General features: G+C 49.1%; 1 protein-coding gene across 2 annotated transcripts in view; it reads left to right on the top strand.

Annotated features, from left to right (window-relative positions):
• Positions 1-8,425: 8,425 nt before the first annotated feature.
• Positions 8,426-27,721, top strand: part of LOC140408969 (mannosylglucosyl-3-phosphoglycerate phosphatase-like) — a 93,187-nt gene continuing 73,891 nt past the window's right edge. The window contains exon 1 of one of the 2 annotated variants that reach the window (XM_072496944.1): positions 8,426-8,650. In XM_072496944.1, the coding sequence (XP_072353045.1) occupies positions 8,520-8,650 (131 nt within the window). In that variant the 5' untranslated portion in view covers positions 8,426-8,519. Of the gene's footprint in view, positions 8,682-27,721 lie in introns of both variants that reach the window. The other variant, XM_072496945.1, reaches the window with a different exon arrangement.

The following is a 27,721-nucleotide window of genomic DNA, read 5'->3' on the forward strand; positions in this document are numbered from 1 at the left end:
TCCCCTGGGCCAGATGGGATATATCCTAGGATTCTTTGGGAGACAAGGGATGAGATTGTAGAGTCTTTGGCTTTGATCTTTGGGTCCTCACTTTCCACGGGGATAGTGCCAGAGGACTGGAGAGTGGCGAATGTTGTTCCTCTGTTCAAGAAAGGGAATAGGAATGACCCTAGTAATTATAGGCTGGCTAGTCTTACTTCGGTGGTCGGTATGTTAATGGAAAGGGTCCTGAGGGATAGGATTAATGACCATTTGGAAAGAGTAAGAAGTCTTACAACACCAGGTTAAAGTCCAACAGGTTTGTTTCGATGTCACTCATTTGGAAAGATGCAGCTTAATCCGGGATAGTCAACACGGATTTGTGAAGGGTAAGTCTTGCCTCACATATTTGATTGAATTCTTTGAGGAGGTAACTAAGTGTGTAGATGAAGGTCGAGCAGTTGATGTCGTATACATGGATTTCAGTAAGGCGTTTGATAAGGTTCCCCATGGTCGGCTCACAAAGAAAGTAAGGAGGTGTGGGATAGAGGGAAATTTGGCCAATTGGATAAGTAACTGGCTATCACAGAGAAGACAGAGGGTGGTGGTGGATGGAAATTTTTTAGACTGGAGACCAGTTACCAGCGGTATACCACAGGGTTCAGTGCTGGGTCCTCTGCTATTTGTGATTTTTATAAATAACTTGGAGGGGGTTGAAGGGTGGGTCAGTAAATTTGCTGATGACACCAAGATTGGTGGAGTAGTGGATGAAATGGAGGGCTGTTGTAGGCTGCGAAGAGACATTGATAGGATGCAGAGCTGAGCCGCAAAATGGCAGATGGAGTTTAACCCTGATAAGTGCGAGGTGATTCATTTTGGTAGGGCAAATCTGAATGCAGATTACAGTGTCAACGGCAGGGTTCTGAGGAATGTGGAGGAACAGAGAGATCTTGGGGTTCATGTCCACAGATCTCTGAAGGATGCCACTCAAGTGGATAGAGCCGTGAAGAAGGCCTATAGTGTGTTAGCATTTATTAACAGGGGGCTTGAGTTTAAGAGCGGGATTATGCTGCAACTGTACAGGACCCTGGTGAGACCACATTTGGAGTATTGTGTGCAGTTCTGGTCACCTCATTATAGGAAGGATGTGGAAGCATTGGAAAGGGTGCAAAGGAGATTTACCAGGATGCTGCCTGGATTGGCGGGTAGGCCTTATGAGAAAAGGTTGAGGAAGCTAGGGCTTTTCTCATTGGAGCCTAGGAGCATGAGAGGCGACTTAATAGAGGTTCATAAGATGATGATGGGGATAGATAGAGTGGACGTTCAGAGACTATTTCCTCGGGTGGATGTAGCTGTTACAAGGGGGCATAAGGTTCAGGGTGGGAGATATAGGAGGGATGTCCGAGGTAGGTTCTTTACTCAGAGAGTGGTTAGAGTGTGGAATGGACTGCCTGCTGTGATAGTGGAGTCGGACACTTTAGGAACTTTCAAGCGGTTATTGGATAGGCACATGGAGCACACCAGAATGACAGGGAGTGGGATAGCTTGATCTTGGTTTCGGACAAAGTTCGACACAACATCGAGGGCCGGAGGGCCTGTTCTGTGCTGGACTGTTCTATGTTCTATTGTATTTAACCTTCTAATCTTTTCATCTGAATGTGAATTTGCAGGTGGTTCAGGTATTAATCCTTTGAGGTTGTGCTTTTTAATTTGGACCCTAACTGCTCATGTTCCCTCAATAGAACCTCATTGCTAGATATTTCTACCTCTGTCATTGGTTCCACATGGATCCTTGCCCTTCTATTCCAAATCCTCCTCCAGTCACAAGGAGATATCTAACCCTGGCACTGGGCAGGCAACAGAACCTTCATAACATCTTACTGTGGCTCCAGAAAAGAGAATCTATTTGCCCCTATCACAACCACATTATTTTTCACTTCTTCCAATTGGTGCTTCCATCACCTTGGTGCTATGGTCAGTTTGCCCATCTACCCTGCAGTTCTTGTTCTCAGGATCTTCATACCTTTTGGTCAAAGTCAAGGGATGAGGTGCCTCCATCACTACATCCTGATCTCTAAACCCCCCTGATTAGCAGTCACATTCTTCCATCCCTGACCATTGACAAACTCTAATAATTTGCTTAAACTAAGGGATGTGATTACCTCAGGGAACAAATTGTCCAGGATACATTCCCCCTTCCTGATGCTTACGATGTCTGCAGCTGGGACTCCCAACTTAACAACTCTGAGCCAAAATTCTTCAATTTGCAGACACCGACCACAAATACGGTTGTCCAGCATCACAATGTGCTCTAAAAACTCATAACCGTTGCAGGTGTGACACATGTTTATTTAACCCTATTAATTCATTTATCAGATTAGTGAATTAATTTTTATAATTTAATCAATTGTTTTAGCTCTATTAATTTGATTATCTTTTTTCAAGTTACCAATTTAATAAAGTAATAGCAAGCTACTAGTTTCCTAGCTTAGAAACAAAAGGAAAAGTAGAGACAGAAAATAAATCTGAATTCTGAGAACCCTTCCGTATTTGCTTCTGTCTTGGTGCTCCTGACTGGGGATTTTCCCCTCACTGTCCCTCCTTTTTAAATTCAGTGTGCCTTCTGCAATGCTCCATGTTGATTTGGGTTTCTCCATCGGATGCTTTTTAAAAACTGGTAGAGCTTTATGCTGACATAAGACCATAAGACAGAGGAGCGGAAGTAAGGCCATTCGGCCCATCGAGTCCACTCCACCATTCAATTATGGCTGATTTCAACTCCATTTCATAGATTATCATAGAATTTACAGAGCAGAAGGCGGCCATTCAGCCCATCGAGTCTGCACCGGCTCTTGGAAAGAGCACCCTACCCAAGGTCAACACCACCACCCTATCCCCATAACCCAGTAACCCCACACAACACTAACGGCAATTTTGGACACGAAGGGCAATTGATCATGGCCAATCCACCTAACCCGCACATCTTTGGACTGTGGGAGGAAACCGGAGCACCCGGAGGAAACCCACGCACACACGGGGAGGATGTGCAGACTCCGCACAGACAGTGACCCAAGCCAGAATCGAACCTGGGACCCTGGAGCTGTGAAACAATTGTGCTATCCACAAGGCTACCGTGCTGCCCCGCTCTCTCTCCATAGCCCTTAATTCGAGAAATCAAGAATTTATCAACTTCTGTCTTAAAGACACTCAACGTCCCGGCCTCCACCGCCCTCTGTGGCAATGAATTCCACAGGCCCACCACTCTCTGGCTGAAGACATTTCTCCTCATCTCTGTTCTAAAGTGACTCCCTTTTATTCTAAGGCTGTGCCCCCGTGTCCTAGTCTCCCCTGCTAATGGAAACAACTTCCCTATGTCCACCCTATCTAAGCCATTCATTATCTTGTAAGTTTCTATTAGATCTCCCCTGAACCTCCTAAACTCCAATGAATATAATCACAGGATCCTCAGATGTTCATCGTACGTTAGGCCTACCATTCCTGGGTCATCCGTGTGAATCTCCGCTGGACCTGCTCCAGTGCCAGTATGTCCTTCCTGAGGTGTGGTGCCCAAAATTGCTCACAGTATTCTAAATGGGGCCTAACTAATGCTTTATAAAGCTTCAGAAGTACATTCCTGCTTTTATATTCCAAGCCTCTTGAGATAAATGACAACATTGCATTTGCTTTCTTAATTACGGACTCAACCTGCAAGTTTACCTTTAGAGAATCCTGGACTAGGACTCCCAAGTCCCTTTGCACTTCAGCATTATGAATTTTGTCACCGTTTAGAAAATAGTCCATGCCTCTATTCTTTTTTCCAAAGTGCAAGACCTCGCACTTGCCCACGTTGAATTTCATCAGCCATTTCTTGGACCACTCTCCTAAACTGTCTAAATTGTTCTGCAGCCTCCCCACCTCCTCCATACTACCTGCCCCTCCACCTATCTTTGTATCATCGGCAAACTTAGCCAGAATGCCCCCAGTCCCGTCATCAAGATCGTTAATATATAAAGAGAACAGCTGTGGCCCCAACACTGAACCCTGCGGGACACCACTCGTCACCGGTTGCCATTCCGAAAAAGAACCTTTTATCCCAACTCTCTGCCTTCTGTCTGACAGCCAATCATCAATCCATGTTAGTACCTTGCCTCGAATACCTGGGCCCTTATTTTACTCAGCAGTCTCCGGTGAGGCACCTTATCAAAGGCCTTTTGGAAGTCAAGATAGATAACATCCATTGGCTCTCCTTGGTCTAACCTATTTGTTATCTCTTCAAAGAACTCTAACAGGTTTGTCAGGCACGACCTCCCCTTACTAAATCCATGCTGACTTGTCCTAATCCGACCCTGCACTTCCAAGAATTTAGAAATCTCATCCTTAACAATGGATTCTAGAATCTTGCCAACAACCGAGGTTAGGCTAATTGGCCTATAATTTTCCATCTTTTTCCTTGTTCCCTTCTTGAACAGGGGAGTTACAACAGCGATTTTCCAATCCTCTGGGACTTTCCCTGACTCCAGTGACTTTTGAAAGATCATAACTAACGCCTCCACTATTTCTTCAGCTATCTCCTTTAGAACTCTAGGATGTAGCCCATCTGGGCCTGGAGATTTATCAATTTTTAGGCCTCTTAGTTTCTCTAGCACTTTCTCCTTTGTGATGGCTACCATATTCAACTCTGCCCCCTGACTCTCCTGAATTGTTGAGATATTACTCATGTCTTCTACTGTGAAGACTGACACAAAGTACTTATTTAGTTCCTCAGCTATTTCCTTCTCTCCCATCACTAGATTACCAGCGTCATTTTGGAGCGGCCCAATGTCTACTTTTGCCTCCCGTTTGTTTTTAATGTATTTAAAGAAACTTTTACTATCATTCCTAATGTTAATGGCTAGCCTACCTTCATAATTGATCCTCTCTTTCCTTATTTCTCTCTTTGTTATCCTCTGTTTGTTTTTGTAGCCTTCCCAATCTTCTGACTTCCCACTACTCTTTGCCACATTATAGGCTTTCTCTTTTGCTTTGATGCATTCCCTAACTTCCTTTGTCAGCCATGGCTGCCTAATCCCCCCTCTGATAACCTTTCTTTTCTTTGGGATGAACCTCTGTACTGTGTCCTCAATTACTCCCAGAAACTCCTGCCATTGCTGTTCTACTGTCTTTCCCACTAGGCTCTGCTCCCAGTCGGTTTTCGTCAGTTCCTCCCTCATGCCCCTGTAGTTACCGTTATTTAACTGTAACACCTTTACATCTGATTCTACCTTCTTTCTTTCAAATTGGAGATTGAATTCTACCATATTATGATCACTGCCTCCTAAGTGTTCCCTTACTTTAAGATCTTTAATCAATCTGGCTCATTACATAACACTAAGTCCAGAATGGCCTGTTCCCTCGTGGGCTCCATCACAAGCTGTTCCAAAAAGCCCTCCTGTAAACATTCAATGAATTCCCTTTCCTTGGGTCCACTGGCAGCATTATTTACCCAGTCCACCTGCATGTTGAAGTCCCCCATGATCACGGTGACCTTGCCTTTCTGACATGCACTTTCTATTTCGTGGTGCATTTTGTGCCCCTGGTCCTGACCAGTTAGGAGGCCTGTATATAACTCCCATTATGTTTTTTTTGCCTTTGTGGTTCCTCAACTCTACCCACACAGACTCCACATCATCTGACCCTATGTCGTTTAGTGCTATTGATTTAATTTCATTCCTAATTAACAAGGCAACCCCGCCCCCTCTGCCCACCTCTCTGTCTTTTCGATAGGTTGTGAATCCCTGGATGTTTAACTGCCAGTCCTGAACCCCCTGCAACCACGTCTCTGTGATGCCTACCACATCATACCTGCCAGTCACAATCTGGGCCACAAGCTCATCTACCTTGTTCCGTACACTGCGCGCATTTAAATATAGCACCTTTAATTCTCTATTGACCGTCCCTTTTTGTTTTCTTAGTGTGGTGGACCTTGGTTTACTGAGCCTTTCCATACACTGTGTCATATTTTGTGGTATGGGGACTATCGTAACCTCTCCTGAGTTCTGTCTTTTCGTGCTTTTTTATATTCCTAAGCAGCTACGCTTCCCACTGATTACTTCACCTCTTTGTTCCCTGACTTTCCCTTCCCCCCCAATCTCTAGTTTAAAGTCCTATTGACCACCCTATTTACTCTTTTTGCCAGAACACTGGTCCCAGCTCGGTTCAGGTGGAGACCATCCCAACGGTATAGGTCCCCCTGTCCCAAAACTGATGCCAGTGTCCCATGAAAAGGAACCCCTCTTTCCCACACCACTCTTTCAGCCACGTGTTAACTTCCCTTATTCTTGCCTCCCTATGCCAATTTGCACGTGGCTCGGGCAGTAATCCGGAGATTATGACCCTTGAGGACCTGTTTTTAAATTTGAATCCTAGCTCTTTATATTCTCTGAACAGGTCCTCTTTCCTAGACTTGCCTAAGTTGTTGGTACCGACATGGACCACAACAACTGGATCCTCCCCCTCCCTCTCCAGTATCCTTTCAAACCGGTCAGAGATGTCCTGCACCCTAGCACCGGGCAGGCAACATATCATGCGGGACTCTTTATCCTGCTCACAAAAGATACTATCTATCCCCCTGATAATAGAATCCCCTACAACTACAACTTGCCTATTTACTCCCTCCCCTTGAATGGCCTGCTGAACCATGGTGCCTTGGTCAGCTGACTCATCCTTCCTGCAGCCCTGTTCGCCTTCCACACAGGGAGCAAGTGCCTCATACCTGTTGGACAGGGTCAAGGGCTGAGGCTCCTGAGTTACTGACTGCTGGTTCCCTTTACCTGCCTGACTTGCAGTCACACATTGCTGTCCCTGGCCACTGGCAGGATTTAAACTACTTACTCTGACAGGTGTGACTGCCTCCTGAAACACAGTGTCCAGGTAAGTCTCCCCCTCCTGGATGTGCCTCAGTGTTTGAAGCTCAGACTCCAGCTCATCAACTCTGAGCCGGAGCTCTTCGAGCAGCCAACACTTACTGCAGATGTGGTCGCTGCAGCTCGCAATGGGATCTGCCAGCTCCCACATCAAGCAGCACAAGCACATCACCTGACCAGCCATCACTAATTAATTAATTAGTTTAATTTAAGTTTACGAGTTTAGCTGTGTTTTTAAAAAAATTTGGAGCAGATTTGCTATCAACCAATCAGATCACAGCTTCCCACTGACGTCACTTTTGGAAAAAAAACTGGAAAACAGGAAGTTACCGTTAGGTTTTTATACTCACAGAGACTGCTCCTCCTCCTCCGAACGGCTCCCGACATTTTGCTTTTAATCATAGAACGACACAGAAGTAGGCCATTCAACCTGTTCCTGTGTTGGAAAGAGCAATCCAATTAGTCCCACTGACCTGCTCATTTTATGTAATTTGCACATTTTTCCATTTTACTGGTCTGGCCAACGTGTGACTCAGCCCCACAGAACACAAAAATTAGAAGCAGGAGTAGGCAATTCAGCCCCTCGAGCATTCTCCGCCACTCAATAAGATCATGGCTGATCTGATTGTGGCCTGTCTGCACCCGCTTCCCTCCTCCCCCATAACTCTTTTTGTTTTTATTTTTAAAATAAATTTAGTGTACCCAATTAATTTTTTTTCCAATTAAGGGGCAATTTAGCGTGATCAATCCACCTACCTTGTACATCTTTGGGTTGTGGGGTTGAAACCCACGTAAATACGGGGAGAATGTGCAAACTCCACATGGACAGTGACCCAGAGCCGGGATCGAACCTGGGACCTTGGCGCCGTGAGGCAACAGGGCTAACCCACTGCGCCACCGTGCTGCCCCCCCCCCCCCCCCATAACTCTTGACTCCCTTGTTGGTCAAAAATAGTTGAGGCCCTAGCACTGATCTCCAATGGTAACAGCTTGCCAACGTGACAATGGCATATTTATCGTGACTGTCAGCTTCATGTTAGCTAGCCTATCCTCCATCCATTCTAATATGCTACCCCCTACACCATGAGTTCTTATTTTGTTTAGTAACCTTTGATGTGGTACCTTGTTGAATTTCCTTTTGGAAAGGCATTCCAGTACCACTCAGCAAAGTGGTTAACCCCTAACCGCCCTCTGAAATGCGATATCAAACGACTATGAAAAAACATGAAAGATAAAACCAGATACCAGGCACAGAAAGAATGATCTGGTAACGCAGTGCTGATCTTAATGGACTATATTGTATTGCATATATGAAGCAAAATACTTTGCACTGCTTTTCATTTCATGGCCTACAGTGTACCTATTGGCATTAAACTTGTTTCTTCTTACAATTCAGGTTTGGTTTGATTGACAACGAGGTAAGTTTTCATGTCAATTTCCAATTTGACTCATCAACAACGCCATTTCTACTATGTCAGCTGCTCAACGACGTCATGTGATGCTTGTCTCACGCACGCGCTGCGGCTGCGCACGCGGATGGCTTCAACGTTGCACTCGCGACGGGCACGCGTCACAATGAAGCTGCTGCCCGGCACTCGGATGGCTTCCACGGGCCGGCCGGCGGTTGTTTGAATCTAAGATGGCGGTGTCGACTGTCAGCGGGTTTGAGGCGTCCTGTGAAGAAGCGACTCCGCTGCTCACACTCCTCCACTTCAATGATGTCTATGAGATCCAGTCGCGTTCAGAGGAACCCGTGGGAGGCGCGTCCAGGTCACAATCATACTTTTTACACAGTTACATGGTACACTGAAACAATGTCATTTAATAATCTGACCATCCGTCCCTGTGTGAATTTTGTATGGTTGGGAATGGAGTGAAAAAAGGACACGAACGTTCATAAACGTAAAATGTATATCCGATTTATAGAAAGTTAGGACAACACCATTAAATATAAAAACAGAAAATGCTGGAAAAACTACAATAGGTCTGGCAAAAAGTGTGGAGACACAAGTCATTTTGGAAACGAAACATTCACTGTGTTTCTCTCCCCACAGATGCTGCCAGATCAGCTGAGTTTTTTCAGCTTTTTCTGTTTTTATTTCTGATTTCCATAATTTGCATATTTTGCTTTTATTGCCATTAAACATAATCTTGATCCTGCAATATTATTTTATTAGATCAGGTTGGTGACAAGCAGGGTAGGTACCCAATTAGGGTTTTTGCAGCAGCTATTTCACTGGCAAAGAGGACATAAATTTAAAATCATTGGTAAAAGAACTTGGGGCAGTGGAGAAGCATCTGTTTAACTAATTTTGATGTTGTAGAATGCATTGTCTGAAAGAGTTAACTTTCAAAAGAGAGCTGGACATATATTTCAATATGAAATATGATCAGGACTATTGGGAAAGAGTAGGGAGAAAATCATGAGGCTTCCTATCAAATGTTCCAGATTCCAGCATAACCCTCGTGGTTCCACAGTCAGCATGGCTTCATGAAAGGGAAATCTGACTAATTTATTAGAGTTTTCGAGGAAATCTCAACCAGAGTGGATAGAGGGAAGCCAGGAGATGTGTTGCATTTGGTCTTCCAGATAGTGTATCTCACAAAAGGTTAAGCCATAGGACAAGAACCCATGGGGTGTTGGAGGTAGTATATTGGCATAGATAGAGAATTGTCTAATGGGCAGAAAACAGCGAGTGGGGATATGGGTAATATTTCAGGTTGGTGACCTGTAACCAGTCAGTTACCACAATGATCAGTGTTGGGACTGCGACTGTTTGCAGTTAATATATATTAATGACTTGGAAGAAGAAAACACATACGAATGTACTAAGCCGAATTTGCAGACGATACAAACATAGGTGGAAAGGCAAGGTGCGAGAGGGATGCAAACATTTTGCAAAGATATAGATAGGTTAAGTAAGTGAGCAAAACGTTGGCAAATGAGGAAGGCACGGTGGCGCATTGGTTAGCACTATTGCTTCATGGCACTGAAGACCCGGGTTCAATCCCTGCTCCGGGTAACTGCCTGTGTGGAGTTTGCACATTCTCCCCCCACAACCCAAAGATGTAGGTGGATTGGCCATGCTAAATTGTCCCTTAATTGGAAAAAATAATTGGGTACTCTAAATTTATTTTTAAAAAGTTGGCAAATGGAGTATAGTGGGAAAATGTGAAGATGTCCATTTTAGAAGGGAGAACAAAAGAACTATTGTTTACATGGAGAAAAACTGCAGATGTCTGTGTGGAGTTTGCATATTCTGCATGGGTTTCCTCCAGGCGTTCCAGTTTCCTCCCACAGTCCAAGGATGTGCAGGTTAGGTGGATTGGCCATGCTACATTTCCCCTAAGTATCCAATGCCATGCAGATTAGGTGGGGTTATGGGGATAGAGCAGGGGTATGGGCCTAGATAGGGTGCTCTTTCACGCGGTCGGTTCAAACTCGATAGGCCAAATGACCTCCTTCTGCGCTGGAGAAATTTTATGGTTCTAAAAGATAATATTTTATTGGAGGCAGTTCAGAGAGGGTTCACTAGGATGATCCCAGTATGGAGGGATTGTCTTATAAGCAAAGGTTAAACAGGTTGGGACTCATTGGAATTTAGAAGAATGAGAGGTGATCTCATTGAATCATATAAGATCCTTAAGGAGCTGGACGGATAAATGCTGAGAGTCGAGGTCCAGAGGGCAAAATCTCAGAATGAAGGGGTGCCAATTTACTTCTGAGATGAAGAGGAATTTCTTCTCTCAGAGGGTTGTGAATCTTTGGAACTCCTTGCCACAGAGAGCTCCTCCTTGCATATATTTAAGGTTGAGATAGATAGATTCTTGATCAGTAAGGGAATCAAGAGTTACGGGGAAAAGGCAATAAATTGGATGTGAGGAATGTCGATCAGCCATGAGGCTATTGAATGGCGGAGCGGGCTCCAGGGGCTGAACAGCCCACTCCTGTTCCTATTTCTTATGGTCTTAATCCCTTTTCAAAGTTTCCCAGATCATGACTCCCCATCAGATTACCCAGCATTTCTCATCCATTTCCCCAAATTTTCCAGTTTAAAAAAAAATCAGTGCTTCCAGGTTGGACATAACTTTCCACCACCTCCATATTCTGTACTTTCAGTTTCAGTAATTCCCTTTCCCAGTGTTCTTGGGATCCAGTTTCCTGCGATGTCCATCTCTAGTATCCTATTTCCAGATGTCACAGTGCCATACCTGCACTGCAGGCAACAGGACCAACTTGTTGCTCCTGGAATATGGAACATCCTCTTGGGCTTGGTATATACCAAGGCTTAGTATATACCACAGGTTTTGTCATTCCATTGCGTTGCAAATCCTGATAGCGTACTCACTATTACTTCTATCTCAGACTATGGTTTCTCGTGTTATATGACAATGGGATGTTCTCCTCACTCACTGCTGCATAGTCTTGGTAGTCTACACAGGAGATACACCCCCAGGAATTATCCAGTACCCAGCACCCGAACTTTCATACTCCAATATTAGCCAGTGCCAGGTTTCCTATCAGGAGTACCGCCATATTTCCAGTCCTTAAGATATCAAAGCCTACAGTCCCACATAACTGCTGCGAAACACCACTGCCCCAAGGACCTACTTGATTCCCCAAAGCCTTTCCAGCAATTAGAAGACACAAGGCAGAGTACAATGGAATGCTTCCTGGATAATTGGCTGGAAGAGTGAAGCTCTAACAATAACTTAAATAGTCATCCCCTCCACCACCTGTGCAGCAGACTGTAGTGTGTACTATCTACAAGATGCACTTCAGCAATTTGTCAAGAACTCACCAAGGATTCACTGACAGCATTTTCCTAAGCAATGACCTAATATCTTGTGAGCGGCACGGTAGCACAGTGGTTAGCACTATTGCTTCACGGCGCCAGGGTCCTAGGGTCGATTCCTGGCTCAGGTCACTGTCCATGCGGAGTCTGCATGTTCTCCCTGTGTCTGCGTGGGTTTCCTCCGGGTGTTCCGGTTCCCTCCCACAAGTCCCGAAAGACGTGCTGTTAGGTGAATTGAACATTCTGAATTCTCCCTCTGTATACCCGAACAGGCACCGGAATGTGGCGACTAGGGGCTTTTCACTTGTGACAATAAAGATTATTATTATATTAAAAAAGCTCTTCCTATCTTATTTTATATTACTAGCTAGCTTACAGTAATATTTTATCTTCTCCCCCTTATTGCTTTTTTAGTTGTCCTCTGCTCACTTTTAAAGGCTTCCCAATCCTCTGGCTTCCCACTAATACTTGCCACTTTGTATACTTTTTCTTTTGCTTTTATGCTTCTCTCATCAGCCATGGATGCCTTGTCCTCCCCTTCGCATGTTTCCCCTTCCATGGGATGAATTTCTGTGTGCCTCCCGAGTAACCCCCAAAAACCCCTGCCATTGCTGTCCCACTATCTTCCCTGCTAGGCTCCCTTTCCAATCAACTCTGGCCAACTCCTCCCTTATGTATTTGTAGTTACCCTTATTTCGTTGTAATACCGTTACATCTGATTCTTCCTCTTAGACTGCAGGGCAGGGTAAATTCTATCATATGATGGTCACTGCTCCCGAAGGGTTCCTTCATCTTAAGTTCCCAAATCAAAGAACAATATAGCACAGGAACCGGCCCTTCGGCCCTCCAAGCCTTCGCCAACCATGGTACCTGCCTAAACTAAAACCGTTTGCACTTACGGAGTTCGTATCCTTCCATTCCCACCCTATTCCTATATTTGTCGAGATGTCCCTTAAATGTCGCTATCGTACCTGCTCCCACCACCTCCCCAGGCAGCGCGTTCCATATATTTACCACCCTCTGTGTAAAAATCATCCATCTCACATCTGTTCTAAATTTTTCCCCAAGCTCTTTCAACCTATGTCCCCTAGTACTTGACTCTCCTACCCTAGGAAAGATCAGCTGACTATCCACTCTGTCTATGCCACTCAAAATCTTGTAGACCTCTAACAGGTCGCCTCTCAACCTCCGTCGTTACAGTGAGAACAGACCGAGTTTATCTAACCTCTCCTCATAGCTAATGCCCTCCATTCCAGGCAACATCCTAGTAAACCGCTTCTGTACCCTCTCCAAAGCATCCATATCCTTCAGGTAGTGTGGCGACCAGAATTGTACACAATATTCCAAATGAGGCCTAACTAAGGTCCTGTACAGCTGCAACATGACTTGCCAATTTTTATGTCCAGTGCCCCGGCCGATGAAAGCCAGCATGCCGTATGCCTTCTTGACCACCTTATCCACGTGCGTTGCTACTTTCAGTGATCGGTAGACATGCACGCCCAGATCTCTCTGCCTGTCAGTACTTGCAAGAGTTCTACTGTTTACATGAAAATGAAATGAAATGAAAATCGCTTATTGTCACAAGTAGGCTTCAAATGAAGTTATTGTGAAAAGCCCCTAGTCGCCACATTCCGGCACCTGTTCGGGGAGGCTGGTACGGGAATTGAACCGTGCTGCTGGCCTGCCTTGGTCTGCTTTAAAAGCCAGCTCTTTAGCCCTGTGCTTTGGACCTTCCAAAGTGCATTACCGCACACTTGTCCAGATTAAACTCCATCTGCCATTTCTCCACCCAAGACTCCAACCAGTCTATATCCTGCTGTATCCTCTGACAATCCTCTTCACTATCCGCAACTCCACCAATTTTTGGGTCGTCTGCGAACTTATTAATCAGACCAGCTATATTTTCTTCCAAATAATTTCTATACATCACGAACAACAAAAGCCTCAGAACAAATTGCCATGGAACGCTGCTAGTTACAGCCTTCCATTCAGAAAAGCACCCTTCTACTGCTACCTTCTGTCTTCTGCGCCCAAGCTAGTTCTGTATCCAACTTGCCAGCTCTCCTCTGATCCTGTATGTAATTGTAAATAAAGTTATTTTTTCTTGATTCTACAAACTCGTGCTGGATTCTTCATGGCCTTCACAAAACTGGCAACAAGGGTTAAAGTGGGTAGCTGTCTACGCTGCTGAAGTCACCTCCCTGGATTTTTGTTGGATACAGGTTGGAAGTTTTTTTTCTGTTGAACTATGCTTCTTTATGGACGTTTGGATGTTTTTGATGCTGCGCTTGAAAGTTGGAACCAGTATGCACAATGGATGCGTTACCATTTCCGGGCAAATAACATCACCGAAAACGAGCGGCAGGTGGTCATTTTGCTTACCGCCTGTGGCCCGCATACGTTTGGGGTGATTAGCAGCCTTACGTACCCAGCTGCGCCAGACATCAAGAAGTTTGATGAACTTGTGACCTTGGTGGGGCAACATTTTAACCCAACCCCGTTCACGATCGTCCAGCGTTACCGGTTTAAAACCGCAGAGAGGACCCTAGGAGGTTCCCTTGCTGAGTTTCTATCCAGGTTACACAGGATTGCAGAGTACTGTGACCATGCTGAGACTTTGTCAGAAATGTTACGTGACCATTTGGTTTGCGGTATTAACAACGCGGCCACCCAGAGAAAGTTGTTAGCTGAGCCAACATTGACTTTTCAACAGGATTTGCCATTCAGATACGTTGCCCCGATAGAGCACAGAACGGGGAGTGCAGGAGCTACAGGGAATGGAGGTGCATGCCTTGGGGCGCAACCCCTTCTGTCCAAAAGCGACTCCCCGTACCCCTGCCGTACCTTGAGCGGGGCAGTGTCCAGATCAACGCCAGTGGCCTTCGGACGTTCCTCCCCGAAGGGAGCCTTCTCCAGAACCGATGGATGGGGAGCCATGTCATGTCGAACTTGTGGGCACCGACCCCGTTGTGGACGCCGGTCCTGGGGGCACCAGAGGTGCAGTCGTTTCGACATAAACTGGGGCCAGCCCTGGAGCTGTACCTTCCATTTGGATGAACCTGTGGCGACTACTCTCGAGGATGTGGAGATGGAGGACGACTGCCTGTAGCTGCATTGTGTGACAGCTCCCCGTGTGGCCCCCATTAAGGTGACAGTATGGGTTAATGGTCACCTGTTTGAGATGGAGTTGGACACTGGTACAGCGGTCTCCATGATTGCCCAGAGGCCCGGTGCCTTACGCCTTGCTTGAGAAGGTAGAAGCGGAACTCACTTGGTTGGAGTCCTTGGGTATTATCAGGCTCGTCCGTTTCGCTGACTGGGCAGCGCCAATTGTACCTGTAATGAAGCCAGATGCCACGGTTCACTTGTGCAGTGACTATAAACTTACAGTGAATACGGCTTCCCGGCTCGGCTGATACCCAACACCCCGCATAAAAGATCTCTACGCGAAGCTTGCAGGCGGACTCTTGTTCACGAAATTAGATATGAGTCACGCCTACCTACAGTTGGGGCTGGACCCTGCCTCCCGACCATATGTAACTATTAAAACACACAGGGGCCTGTATGAATATACACGGTTGCCCTTTATAGTATCCTCTGCCTGCACTATCTTTCAACGCGTCATGGAACTCATCTTGAGAGGTTTACCACGTGTCGCTGTTTACATTAAGGGAACGTCAGAGCAGGCACATTTGGAATATTTGGAGGCTGTCCTTAGATGCTTCTCAGAGGCTGGAGTCCGTTTACGTCGTACAAAGTGCGCCTTTCAGGCGAAGGAAGTGGTCTACCTGGGTTATCGGGTGGACCACGAAGGTTTGCACCCCGTCGCAGAGAAGGTGTGCCCAATTCAACAGGCCCCCGCCCCGACTGACACTTTGCATCTTCGTTCTTTTCTCGGCCTCCTAAATTATTACGGGAAGTTCCTCCCCAATCTGGCAACTGCGCTGGCCGCTTTACACCTTCTGTTAAAGAAGAATCACACCTGGGTTTGGGGTCAGCCGCAAGAAACTGCTTTCCGGCGGGTGAAACAGCAATTGTCGTCTCCTGGGTTACTAACCCACTATGATCCAGAAAAATCTTTGCCCATCACGTGTGATGCATCCCCATATGGTATTGGGGCCATCCTGTCTCACAAGACGGAGAACGGAGCCGAGCGGCCGATAGCTTTCACCTCCCGCACATTGACTGCAGCGGAAAAGAAGTACGCACAGATCGAGAAGGAAGGCCTGGCGGTGGTCTTTGCAGCGAAACGCTTCCACCAGTATGCTTATGGCCGCCACTTCACTATCATGACTGATCAGAGGATAAGCAAATTCCACCTATTGCTTCCACACGGATCCAGCGCTGGGCTTTGTTGCTCGCTGCCTACGAGTATTCTCTGGAGCTTAAACCAGGGACCCAGATAGCGACTGTCGATGCACTGAGCTGATTGCCTTTGGCAACCGGCCCCATATCGACCCTCACGACCGGTGAGGTGGTTGCAACCCTAACTTTTATGGGCTCCTTGCCTGTCATGGCATCGCAGATCCGTGAGTGGACCCAAACGGATCCAATCCTGTCAAAGATTCGGCACATAGTCCTGTATGGTGGGCAACATAGACAGCGCCCAGGCGAGTTGCGGGCAGTTTCCTCCAAGCTGTCAGAATTTAGTGTGGAAGACGGTATCCTCTTGTGGGGGACGCGTGTGGTCGTCCCGGATAAAGGACAGGAGCTGATGTTAAAGGACTTGCACAGTGGGCATCCGGGTGTGACCAAAATGAAAATGTTGACCAGGAATTATGTCTGGTGGCCAGGCCTCGACGCCAACATTGAGAAGGTGGCTCCAAACTGCTCCATTTGCCAGGAGCATCAGAAGCCTCCGCCGGCTGCCCCACTACATCACTGTGAATGGCCAGGGCAGCCATGGGCGCCTTTGCATGCAGATTTCGCCGGCCCCTTTCAAGGCTCCATATTCCTTTTAATAATTGATGCCCAATCTAAATGGTTAGAGGTGCATAAGATGGTGGGCACAACGTCCTGCGCAACGATCGAGAAGATGCGGACAACGGCACTCCTTTCACAAGAGAGGAGTTTGTGAGGTTCATGAAGATGAACGGCATATGCCATATCTGCACCGCTCCATACCACCTGGCTTCCAACGGGTTGGCGGAGCGAGCAGTGCAGACATTCAAACGGGGCCTAAAGAAACACTCTTCTGGGTCTATGGACAATAGACTGGCTCGTTTTTTGTTTTCATATAGGATCACTCTGATGCACGATCAATTACGGCGAGACGAGAGTAGAATGTAATCGAGGCTTTATTACACAGAGATGTGTGGCTCCTACTGCAGCTTACGAAATGGCTGCTGTTCGGAGAGCACACACATTTATACTCTGCCTACTGGGCGGAGCCAGCAGGCAGGGATTTACCCCCGTACCTGTAGTACAGGGGCCTTACCGTAATACCCATATATACAATATAATACAACAGTGGTGACTACCACATTCACCCCCTGTTAAAAATGAGTCCAGCGGGGGTGGTGGAAAACTATATACATACAGATTGGTTTAAAATTTACTGAGAAGGTTACAAATTTAGATGATCGGGCGCCTTGATCTGTCGTTGAGAGCGCCGCAGTGCTGGTGGTGACTCGGGCGTCGGCTTGGTCTTCGGTGACTCCGGGAGCGTGTCGAAATCCTCTTTGTCCCGGGTGGGAGCAAGGGGAGGACGGATTGTCCTGGAGTGAGGGCTGCGGTGGGGTGCGCCGGGGAGGGTAGGGTGGCCCCGGGGCAGAGGGGGGCTGGGGGACCCAGCTGGTGCCAGGTCCCTGAGGGAGACTTGTGTCTTGGCGGCCGCCGGGGTACGCTACGTCTGCGTACTACGGGTTCGCATGGAGTAGCTGTACTCTCTCAACCAACGGGTCCACCTTGTGGAGCCGAGTTTGCGGAGGAGAACGGGTCCTGGAGCTGCCAGCCACGTTGGGAGTGAAACCCTGGAGGTGGACTTCCTGGGGAAGGCAAAGAGATCTCATGGGGGGTTTCGTTGGTCGCGGTGCACAAGAGCGACTGAATGGAGTGAAGTGCGTCGGGGAGGACCTCCTGCCAGCGGGTGGCCGGGAGATTTCTGGACCGTACGGCCAGCTGGACGGCCCTCCAGACCGTCCCATTCTCCCGCTCCACCTGCCTGTTTCCCCTGGGGTTGTAGCTGGTCGTCCTGCTCGAGACAATGCCCCTGTTGAGCAGGTACTGGCGCAGCTCCTCGCTCATAAATGAGGATCTCTGGTCACTGTGGACGTAGGCGGGGAATCCGAACAGAGCGAAGATGTTGTTGAGGGCTTTGATGACGGTGGCAGACGTCATATCGGGGCATGGGACGGCAAAGGGGAATCGGGAATACTCGTCGACCACATTAAGAAAGTACGTGTTGCGGTCGGTGGAGGGGAGGGGCCCTTTGAAGTCAACGCTGAGGCGCGCACGGTCTGGCCGGGTGAAGTGCGGTTTACACTCCGCGCAGACCTGGCAGTCTCTGGTGATAGCCCTGACTTCCTCGATGGAGTAGGGCAGATTGCGGGCCTTAATGAAGTGGTAAAAGTGAGTGACTCCTGGGTGACAGAGATTGTCGTGCAGGGTCCGGAGTCAGTCCACTTGTGCGCTGGCACATGTACCTTGGGACAGGGCATCGGGGGGCTTGTTAAGCTTACTGGGGCAATACAAAATCTCGTAATTGTAGATGGAGAGCTCGATCCTCCACCTCAAGATTTTATCATTTTTCAACTTACCCCGCTGTGTGTTAAACATGAAGGCAACCGACTGTTGGTCAGTGAGGAGAGTGAATCTCCTGCCGGCCAGGTAATGCCTGTAATGTCGCACAGCTTCAACGATCGCTTGGGCCTCCTTTTCGACGCAGGAGTGCCGAATTTTGGAGGCATGGAGGGTGCGGGAAAAGAATGCCACGGGCCTGCCTGCCTGGTTGAGGGTGGCAGCCAGAGCGACGTCTGATGCATCGCTCTCGACTTGAAAGGTGAGCATCTTGTCGACCGAGTGCATCGCGGTCTTGGCGATGTCGGCCTTGATACGGTTGAAGGCCTGGTGAGCCTCGACCGCCAGTGGGAAAGTGGTGGATTGAATGAGTGGGCGGGCCTTGTCCGCATAGTTTGGGACCCACTGGGTGTATTACGAAAAGAACTCCAGGCATCGTTTGAGGCCCTTGGGGCAGTGGGTGAGAGGGGGGTTCCATGAGGGGGTGCATGCGATCTAGGTCAGGCCCTAGAACTCCGTTCTGAACCACATAGCCGAGGATGGCTAATCAGTTCGTGCTCAACACACAATCCTCCTTGTTGTAAGTTAGGTTGAGGAGTGTGGCGGTGTGGAGAAATTTGGAAAGGTTAGTGTCGTGGTCCTGCTGGTCGTGGCCACAGATGGTGTCCAGGAAAGTGGCCCACAGCCTGTACCGCTCAACCATTTGGTCCATCTCCCGTTGGAAGACCGAGACCCCGTTGATGACGCCAAAGGGAACCCTAAGGAAATGGTAAAGGCAGCCGTCTGCTTCAAACGCAGTGTATGGGCGGTCCGCTTTATGGATGGGGAGCTGGTGGTAGGCAGATTTCAGGTCCACTGTCGAGAAGATCCGGTACTGTGCAATCTGATTGACCACATCAGATATGCGTAGGAGGGGGTACGCGAAGAGCTGCATGTACCGATTGATGGTCTGACTGTAGTCAACGACCGTTCTGTTTTTCTCACCGGTTTTCACCACTACCACTTGGGCTCTCCAGCGGCTGTTGCTGGCCTCGATGATACCTTCCCGTAGCAGCTGCTGGACCTCAGACCTGATGAAGGTCCTGTCTTGGGCGCTGTACGGTCTGCTGGTGGCGACGGGTTTACAATCCGGGGTGAGGTTTGCAAACAGGGAAGGCGGGTCGACCTACAGTGTCGCGAGGCCGCAAACAGTAAGGGTTGGTAGGGGCCCGCCAAATTTCAGGGTTAGGCTCTGGAGGTTACACTGGAAGTCCAGGCCGAGTAGCAAGGCAGCGCAGAGGTTGGGGAGGACATAGAGCCGGAAGCCGCTGAACTCTACGCCCTGGACGGTGAGGGTGGCAATGCAGTACCCCCGAATCGCCACGGAGTGGGATCCGGAGGCCAGGGAGATTCTTTGCTGAGCGGGGTGTACCGCGAGGGAGCGGCGCCTTACCGTATCGGGGTGGATGAAGCTCTCAGTGCTCCCGGAGTCCAGAAGGCAGGATTTCTTGTGCCCGTCGACCTTCACCTTTGAAGCGGTCGCGAGGTTGTGCGGTCGAGACTGGTCGATTGTGAACGAGGCGAGACGCGGCTGGTCGTCGGCAGTTGCAGGCGATGAGCGGCCCGATGAGGTGCCCGACAGGCAGGGGTCCTGAGGCGGGTAAGATGGCGGCACCCACGGGCCGCACATGACCGGGGGCGGGCAAAATGGCGGGCCCTCGGGCCGCACGTGTCCTGGGGCAGGCAAGATGACGGTGCCCATTGGTTTTGAGGCAAGCAAGATGGTGGTGCCCACGGGCTGCACGTGGTCTGAGGAGAGGAAGATGGCGGCGCCCACTGGTCGCAAGTGGGGAGTGCCGGGACAATAGCGGCGATTGAGCGGGCCTGGCACACTGTAGCGAAATATCCCTTCTTGCCACAGGCCTTGCAGAGCGCGCTCCGCGCCAGGCAGCGCTGCCGGGGGTGTTTTGTCTGTCCGCAGAAGTAGCACTTGGGTCTCACGGGGTTGGTTGGCTGCCGTGCGGCGCAGGCGTGGGGTTGGCTGAAGGCGGTCGCTGATGTGGTCCACGATGGGGTGACCGCTGGCGGGGCCCACAATGCACAGGGGGGGCCGTGCGGTTGGGGGCATAAGCCTGTACGTTGTGTAAGGCGACCGTGAGTGAGAGCACTAGTTTCTTGGTCGCCGCGAGGTCAAGCGTGGCCCCGTCTAAGAGGCGCTGGCGGATGTGGTCAGACCCTATGCCCGTAACAAACGCGTCTTTCATTAGCAGGTTCGAATGTTCAGTGGCCGAAACGGCCTGGCAGTCACAGTCTCTCACCAGGGCGAGCAGGGCACGCCATAAGTCTTCCACAGACTCACCGGGAAGTTGGTGCCGTGTGGATCGGAGGTGCCTGGCGTAGATCTTGTTGGTCTGCTGAGCGTAATTCTCCTTGAGTAGCGCCCTGGCCTCTGCGTAGGTAGGCGCGTCCTGGACGAGGGGAAAAACGTTGGAGCTCAGCCGCGTGTACAGAATCTGGAGCTTCTGTGCTTCTGAGATTGGGTCTGGCACAGACCCGATGTATGCTTCAAAGCAAGCTAGCCAATGTTGGAAGTCCTTTTTGGCGTTGTCTGCTTGAGGATGCAGCTGCAGGCGATCCGGCTTGATGCGGAGGTCCATCTCTGAAAAATCTCTGTAGAATAAATTGATACACTATCAATTACGACAAGACGAGAGTAGAATATAATCGAGGCTTTATTACACAGAGATGTGTGTCGTCCTACAAGCAGCTCACAAAATGCCTGCTGTTCGGAGAGCACACACATTTATACTCTACCCGCTGGGCGGAGCCACAGGCAGGGATCTACCCCCACACCTGTAATACAGGGGCCTTACCGTAATACCCATATATACGATATAATGCAACAGACTACCACACACTCCACATGCGGTGATTGGGATAGCTCCCGCGGAACTGCTAATGGGCCGGGGACTTCGCACCCGCCTTAGCATGGTTTTCCCGGACATTGGCGCAAAAGTACGACACGCTCAATAACGGCAGGGGCATGGCCTTTCTCGGTATCGACCGATTTGGCAGTTTGGGTCTGGTGACCCGGTGTTCGTTCTAAATTTTGCTGGTGGTGTCCAGTGGGTCCCTGGTGTTATCTGTCACCGAACGGACTCTATCTTTTACCAGGTACAAGCCCAGGGTCAACTCCAGCGCAAGCATGTAGACCACGTTCGGTCTTACCCTCCACTATCTGGCAGTGGAGATATTCCTTCTCGCACCGGTTAGACTCGCTTTCCTGTAGGCTGCCCTGTTTCATTTCTGCCAATTCCTCCCGCAGTCGTTCAGCTGCGCTAGCGCTGTCCCCTGTGCTGGCCCTAACTTCTCTCAACTCCTGCTCTAATTCTTCGACCCGTCGCTCTGTTTTGGCTACCTGCTGGGACAAGCAGACCAGCCAAACTGCCTTCTCCAAGTGCCTTTTGTGCGCCTTACTTTCTGTCCATGCGGCCGCTGCCATTACAGGTCGCTCCGCATTGATTAGCTCTGAGACCCAAGGTTTGGTGAGGTTGACCTTTTGCCACATATACGAGGAGATTCTCTCCTCCATTTTACTTTGTTCCCTCACCCCCTCTGCCAAGTCACATACTCCAAACCACCGGGCTCCTGCCGCGGTCACCATTGTAGAGGGTTCCATCTCTGCTACTCCACTACTGGGCCGATATCTGGGGTTTGAGTATCTGTGTGTGTCTCTCTCCAGCTGGCACTGAAACTTCAGAGGCCAGGGGATGCCGCACTGGGACACCTCCACGGAAGAGAGCACTGAATCAAGCCTGCCGTTTATCCCGAACCGGAAGCCTGAGGCTTATATCACACAGATATCCAGACCCCCACCACTGCCCAGGTGATTCTCTCTCTTGCCGGTGGTGCAACACCCACCCGGTTCCTACTTCGCTGGAGTAGCTTTCCCAAGAGAGAGAATAGGACACTGCTGTTTATTACCTAACCAGCAGCCTGTCCTGAGTGAACGGGTTTGAATCGTTCAAGATGACCCTAGATTCTCGACCCCGGAATTAAGGTGAGGAATATCTTAACAATGACTTGGTCAGAGATCGCTGGTGAGAGATTGAAGAATTTAAACGACTCCAATTATCAGCAAATCGAGGTTTATTGCAAAACCCAGGTCAAAATCATCAAACAGAAGAAATTATAATAAAATCTTAAACTCTAACACAAACTAAGTCTATTCAGAAAGTACTATAACGGACACAACGTAAAATCTTATTGTTACACAATTTTAGCAATGACACAAAACACAAATCAAGTCCCCTTCCCCAAAGCCTCAACCACTATCAAAGTCAAGGGAGTTTCGCAAGCTGCTGCAGGGTACTTACAGTCACAGGCTGCAGGAGGTCAAGTCAAAGGTGGAGAGGTCAAGCCAAGAGACCCTCAATCGAAACACAGCCCCTTTTATATCCGCTTTACCTGGCTTTTTCCTGTGTTCGGCCAGCCCCTTTTGCATTGAATCCATAAGGTTTAAAGTTCCCGCTGGTCCTGCCCCCTTTGAGCCGGTCAGACCTGTCAAGATGGGAGTACCTCCCCTAGGTCCACCTCCAGTCTGCTTTTTGAGATAATGAGGTTGAGCTCCCTTGTGAAGATTTTCAAAGTCTTCCATCTGCTCCGGAGATCGCTGCTATGTTGATGGGGTGTTGATTGGATTCTGCTCTGGTGGAGGCCAAGTCATTTACATCTGCATGGGGCTATGACCATCCCATTGTCCTGCTTGCAGGCAGGCCCCTTGTGTATTCCCGTGCCCCTTTGTCTGTGTTTTAATCTTATCTAGTTGTCTGGCTCCTTCTTCCTTGTAGCTCCTGGGGTTGGGGGGGGGGGGGGTGTTTGTAAATACCTATGCCCCTACTCGGCTCAGCGGACCAAGCCTGCTGGGAAATTTGGTTACGTTCCCTTGGCTGAAAAGTGTCCAGTCTACAGTCTCTGGGTTTTATTCTTGGGCAGTCCAAAAAGGGCCGAATTGCCCGAATACCTTACAGTCTTCGGTGAATTCCTTGGACTTTGAGGGGGAGGGACCTTATAACCTGCCCCTTTACTACTGGCTGGGACTAATGGCAATCCCACAATCCTTAGTGGGTATGAGCTCCCCCAATGACGGAGGCGGAGAAATCATTAGCAACCTGTGCTGGATTCTTAGTGGCCCTCACAAAAGATACATAAGTAACATTAAAAAGGGAGTTGCGTAAATACATAAAAATATAATTTGCAGAGTTATAGAGAAGAGCAAAAGAGTGAGACTAAAAACCTTGACAAAGGTATCATGAGTCTAATGTTCTCCTTTTCTGTATCATACTTTGATTCTACGGTCAGATGTGCAGTGGGTTGTCTTCTACTGCCACTTTGGCCGTCCAATGTCAAATCTCAGCAACAGAGCCCTTTATATAATGGGGCGGGGCTACTACATCTGGTGGCACAAGAGAAGTGCCCATTTTGAGAAGCAGTGGGCTCCTTACTGCTCTGGAAGGTTGGGGAGAGGGTCATAGTGCCAAAAGGACTGAACAAAGAAGTCCCAAATTTTTATAATCTCTCTTCTAATGTTGACTGGACACTGCAGCAATAATAATGGATCCTTGTCAGTTTGAATGTTGTTGGCCTTGGGAACCGGCTATTGAAATGTTTAATGTACTTGATGGTTAATATCTTCAATAAAGCATTGAAGAGGTTTTTGATGTCAAGGCCGGAATTCCCTGACCATTAGGATTCTCTGTTCCTGCCAGCAATCCACCCCCACCCGCAGGTTTCCCGGCAGTGTGGGATTGCTTCAATGGGAAATCCCATTGACAAGCGACAACTAGATAAGTAGAGAATCCCGCCACCAGTGAACAGCACATCGGCGAGAAACATGTGGCTGGGGGACCGGAGAATCCAGCCCCAAATGTCATTATGTGGCATTACAAGACATAGTTTTCAATCTTATATTAGCATAACATAATGCATGTAATTTGAGAGTACAAAAATGTTTATAATGAATTACATTGTGGACCAAGGGGTGTTTACTGGCTGGGGACAAGGGGGCACAGTCTTAAGATAAGGGAACAATTATTTACGACTGAGATGAGAACTTTCTTCACTCAAAACATTGTGAATCTTTGGCATTTTCTACCCAGCTGGTTGTGGATGCTCCAACATTGAATATATTTAAGGCTGAAAAGATTTTTGGTCTCTCAGGAATCTAGAAATAGGATAACCGGGCCGGAAAGTGCTGTTAAAGCAGAAGATCAGCCATAATTGCATTGAATGGTGTAGCTGGGCTGGCAGGCCATATAGTCCACTTCTGTTCCTATTTCTTTTTTAAAAATATTTTTATTCCCCTTTTTCATATTTTCTTTGAAATTTACACCCCACCAACAAACAGTAAACGGTAGCGAATACAATGTCAATCCCCTTATTAACAACAACGATCCCATGCTCCCACCAACCCCCAAACAATGGCCCGCATGACAATATAAGCATCAAATAAAAATAAACCTCCGAAGAAAAAAAAGAAAAAGGAATCAGGAATCGCCCATGGTTATCATTAACATATATAGTCCCCCCCCCAACCCCCCCTAATGTTCGAAGCCATCCAATCCCCGAACGTGTACTGTGAATGACACCCATGAATCCCACACAGTCTCCTCCCCTCCACTTCCTCTTGTAAACTCCTCTCCCCAGCATCGGTTCCTTCCCAACTTTTCACCCTGGCTAGACTCATTGAAATCTGTTCTACCAGGCTCCGATGGCCGCAGCCCCTCCCCCCACCTCCCGTTCACTGGCCTGCTTAAACCAGCCAGCGTGGAGGCCCCCACCCGGGTCTCCTTCCCCCCCCTGCCCGGTCCCAGGGAAACAAAGAAATCCCCTTTAACAAACAACCCCAGCATATACACCCAAACCCCAAAGAACCATCATTGCAAATGAAAGTCCCAACTCTTCCCTTATTCAAATATACAGCGTCGACTCATTTAGTACATACACCAATACGCATTGAAAAAAATAAAGTTACATGAGGCTACATCAGTACAAGACCAGCTCTCAGTCCCATTTCTCAATTCTGCCACAGTCGTTCTGCCTTCGCAAACCCCTCCGCCACTTCCGCCGTCCCAAAATAGAAGTCCTTGGATTTGTAGGTCACCCTCAACTTAGCTGGATACACTATGCCGCACTGCACCTTGCTGTTGTACAGTACCTTCTTCACCCGGCCGAAGGTCGACTGCCTCCTCACCAACTCCACCGTAAAGTCCTGGTATATGCGTATACCAGCTCCAGCCCACTGCACCACCCGCTTCTGCATTGCCCAGCACAGAACCTTCTCCTTCACGCTGTACCTACGGAAACAAACAGTCACACACTTGGCGGCTCACCCGCCTTTGGTATAGGCCTCTACGACCTATAAACCTGATCCAGTTCGTATCGAGAGTGATATACCTTCAATTCACCAAGAGAGCGAGTGAACATAAGGCTTTATTAATCGTGAACTTGCCTAGCCAGAGTCGGTTGTGCAGATGAGTGCCACCCGCAGGTGGCCAGGTTATATATGGCCCCGGTGAGTACCTAAGCAGCTCGTATCACCACTTCCAGGTCTTAGGTTACATTAGGTGGATACGATGGTTACAGTGTCATGCATTATGGTGAATATATTCACCACATTCACCCCTGTTAAAAAACCAAGTCCAGCGGGGGTGACATGGGGTCATTACATATTCAGTCTCTCTGGGGGCCGGATCGTTCTCTTCGACCTCCTCAGCTCTGGCGGTGCGGCGGGCATGGTTGTTGCAGTTGGTAACTCCAGGGGTGTTGTATCTGGAGATCGAGCCTCAGTCCGGCGAGTCAGAGACGGTTGGGGTAGGCAGGTGGGTGGTGGGTGGCGGCAGTGTCGGCGCGGGACAGTACAGGAGATCCAGGGTCGCTGGGGGTGGGGGCGGGTAGCGGGGGGGCGCATTGGCAGGGGAACCAACTAGTGCCAGGTGTCGTAGGGAGACCGTATCTTGCCGTCCCTCCTAGTGCGCGATGTAGGCGTACTGGGGGTTGGCATGGAGCAGCTGGACCCTCTCGACCAGCGGGTCGGTCTTATGGCTCCTCATGTGCCTCCGGAGAAGGACAGGTCCCGGGGTTGACAGCCAAGATGGAAGCGAGACCCCGGAGATAGACGTCCTGGGGAAGATAAACAAATGATTGTGAGGGGGTCTCGTTCATGGCTGTGCAGAGGAGTGATCTGATGGAGTGGAGGGCGTCGGGGAGGACCTCCTGCCAGCGGGGGATTGGGAGACTTCTAGACCTGAGGGTCAGAAGAACGGCCTTCCATACCATCGCGATCTCCCTCTCCACCTGCCCGTTTGCGGATTATAGTTTGTAGTCCTGCTCGAGGCAATGCCTTTGCTGAACAGGTACTGGCGTAGCACATCACTCGTGAACGATGTACCCCGGTCGCTGTGGATGTAGGCAGGGAAACCGAACAGTGTGAAGATGCTGTGCAGTGCCTTTATTACAATGGCCGAGGTCATGTTGGGGCAGGGGACAGCAAAGGGGAAGCGGGAGTATTCGTCGATGACGGTGAGAAAATATATATTACGGTTGGTGGAGGGGAGGGGCCCTTTGAAATCGATACTTAGGCGTTCAAAGGGCCGGGAAGCCTTTACCAGGCGGGCCTTGTCTGGCCGGTAGAAGTGCGGTTTTGCACTCCGCGCAGACTTGGCAGTCCCTGATCATTGCCTTGACCTCCTCAGTGGAGAAGGGCAGATTGCGGGCCTTAATGAAGTGTGTAAGCAGGGTGCCCCCCCCCCCCGGGTGACAAAGGTCATTGTGGATAGCCCAAAGTCGGTCATCTTGCGCGCTGGCGCATGTGCCGCGGGACAGGCATCTGGGGGCTCATTGAGCTTCCCAGGACGATACTTGATATCATAATTGTAGGTGGAGAGTTCGATCCTCCACCTCAGGATTTTGTCATTTTTTATTTTGCCCCGTTATGCGTTGTCGAACATGAAGTCGACCGACCGCTGGTCGGTGACGTGGGTGAACCTCCTATCGGCTAGGTAGTGCCTCCAGTGCTGCACGTCTTCCACTATGGCTTGTGCTTCCTTCTCGACCGATGAGTGTCGGATTTCGGAAGTGTGGAGGGTCCTAGAGAAGAATGCTACTGGCCTGCCCGCCAGGTTGAGGGTGGCGGCCAGTGCGATGTCTGACGCATCGCTCTCTACCTGGTGACCAATTGCGGCCTTGGTGATGTCGGCCTTGATGCGGCTGAAGGCCGAGCGGGCCTCATCGGTCAGGGGGAAACTGGTGGTTTGAATAAGTGGGCGGG

The sequence above is a fragment of the Scyliorhinus torazame genome, chromosome 3, assembly GCF_047496885.1.
Source record: "Scyliorhinus torazame isolate Kashiwa2021f chromosome 3, sScyTor2.1, whole genome shotgun sequence".
NCBI classification, from domain to species: Eukaryota; Metazoa; Chordata; class Chondrichthyes; order Carcharhiniformes; family Scyliorhinidae; genus Scyliorhinus; species Scyliorhinus torazame.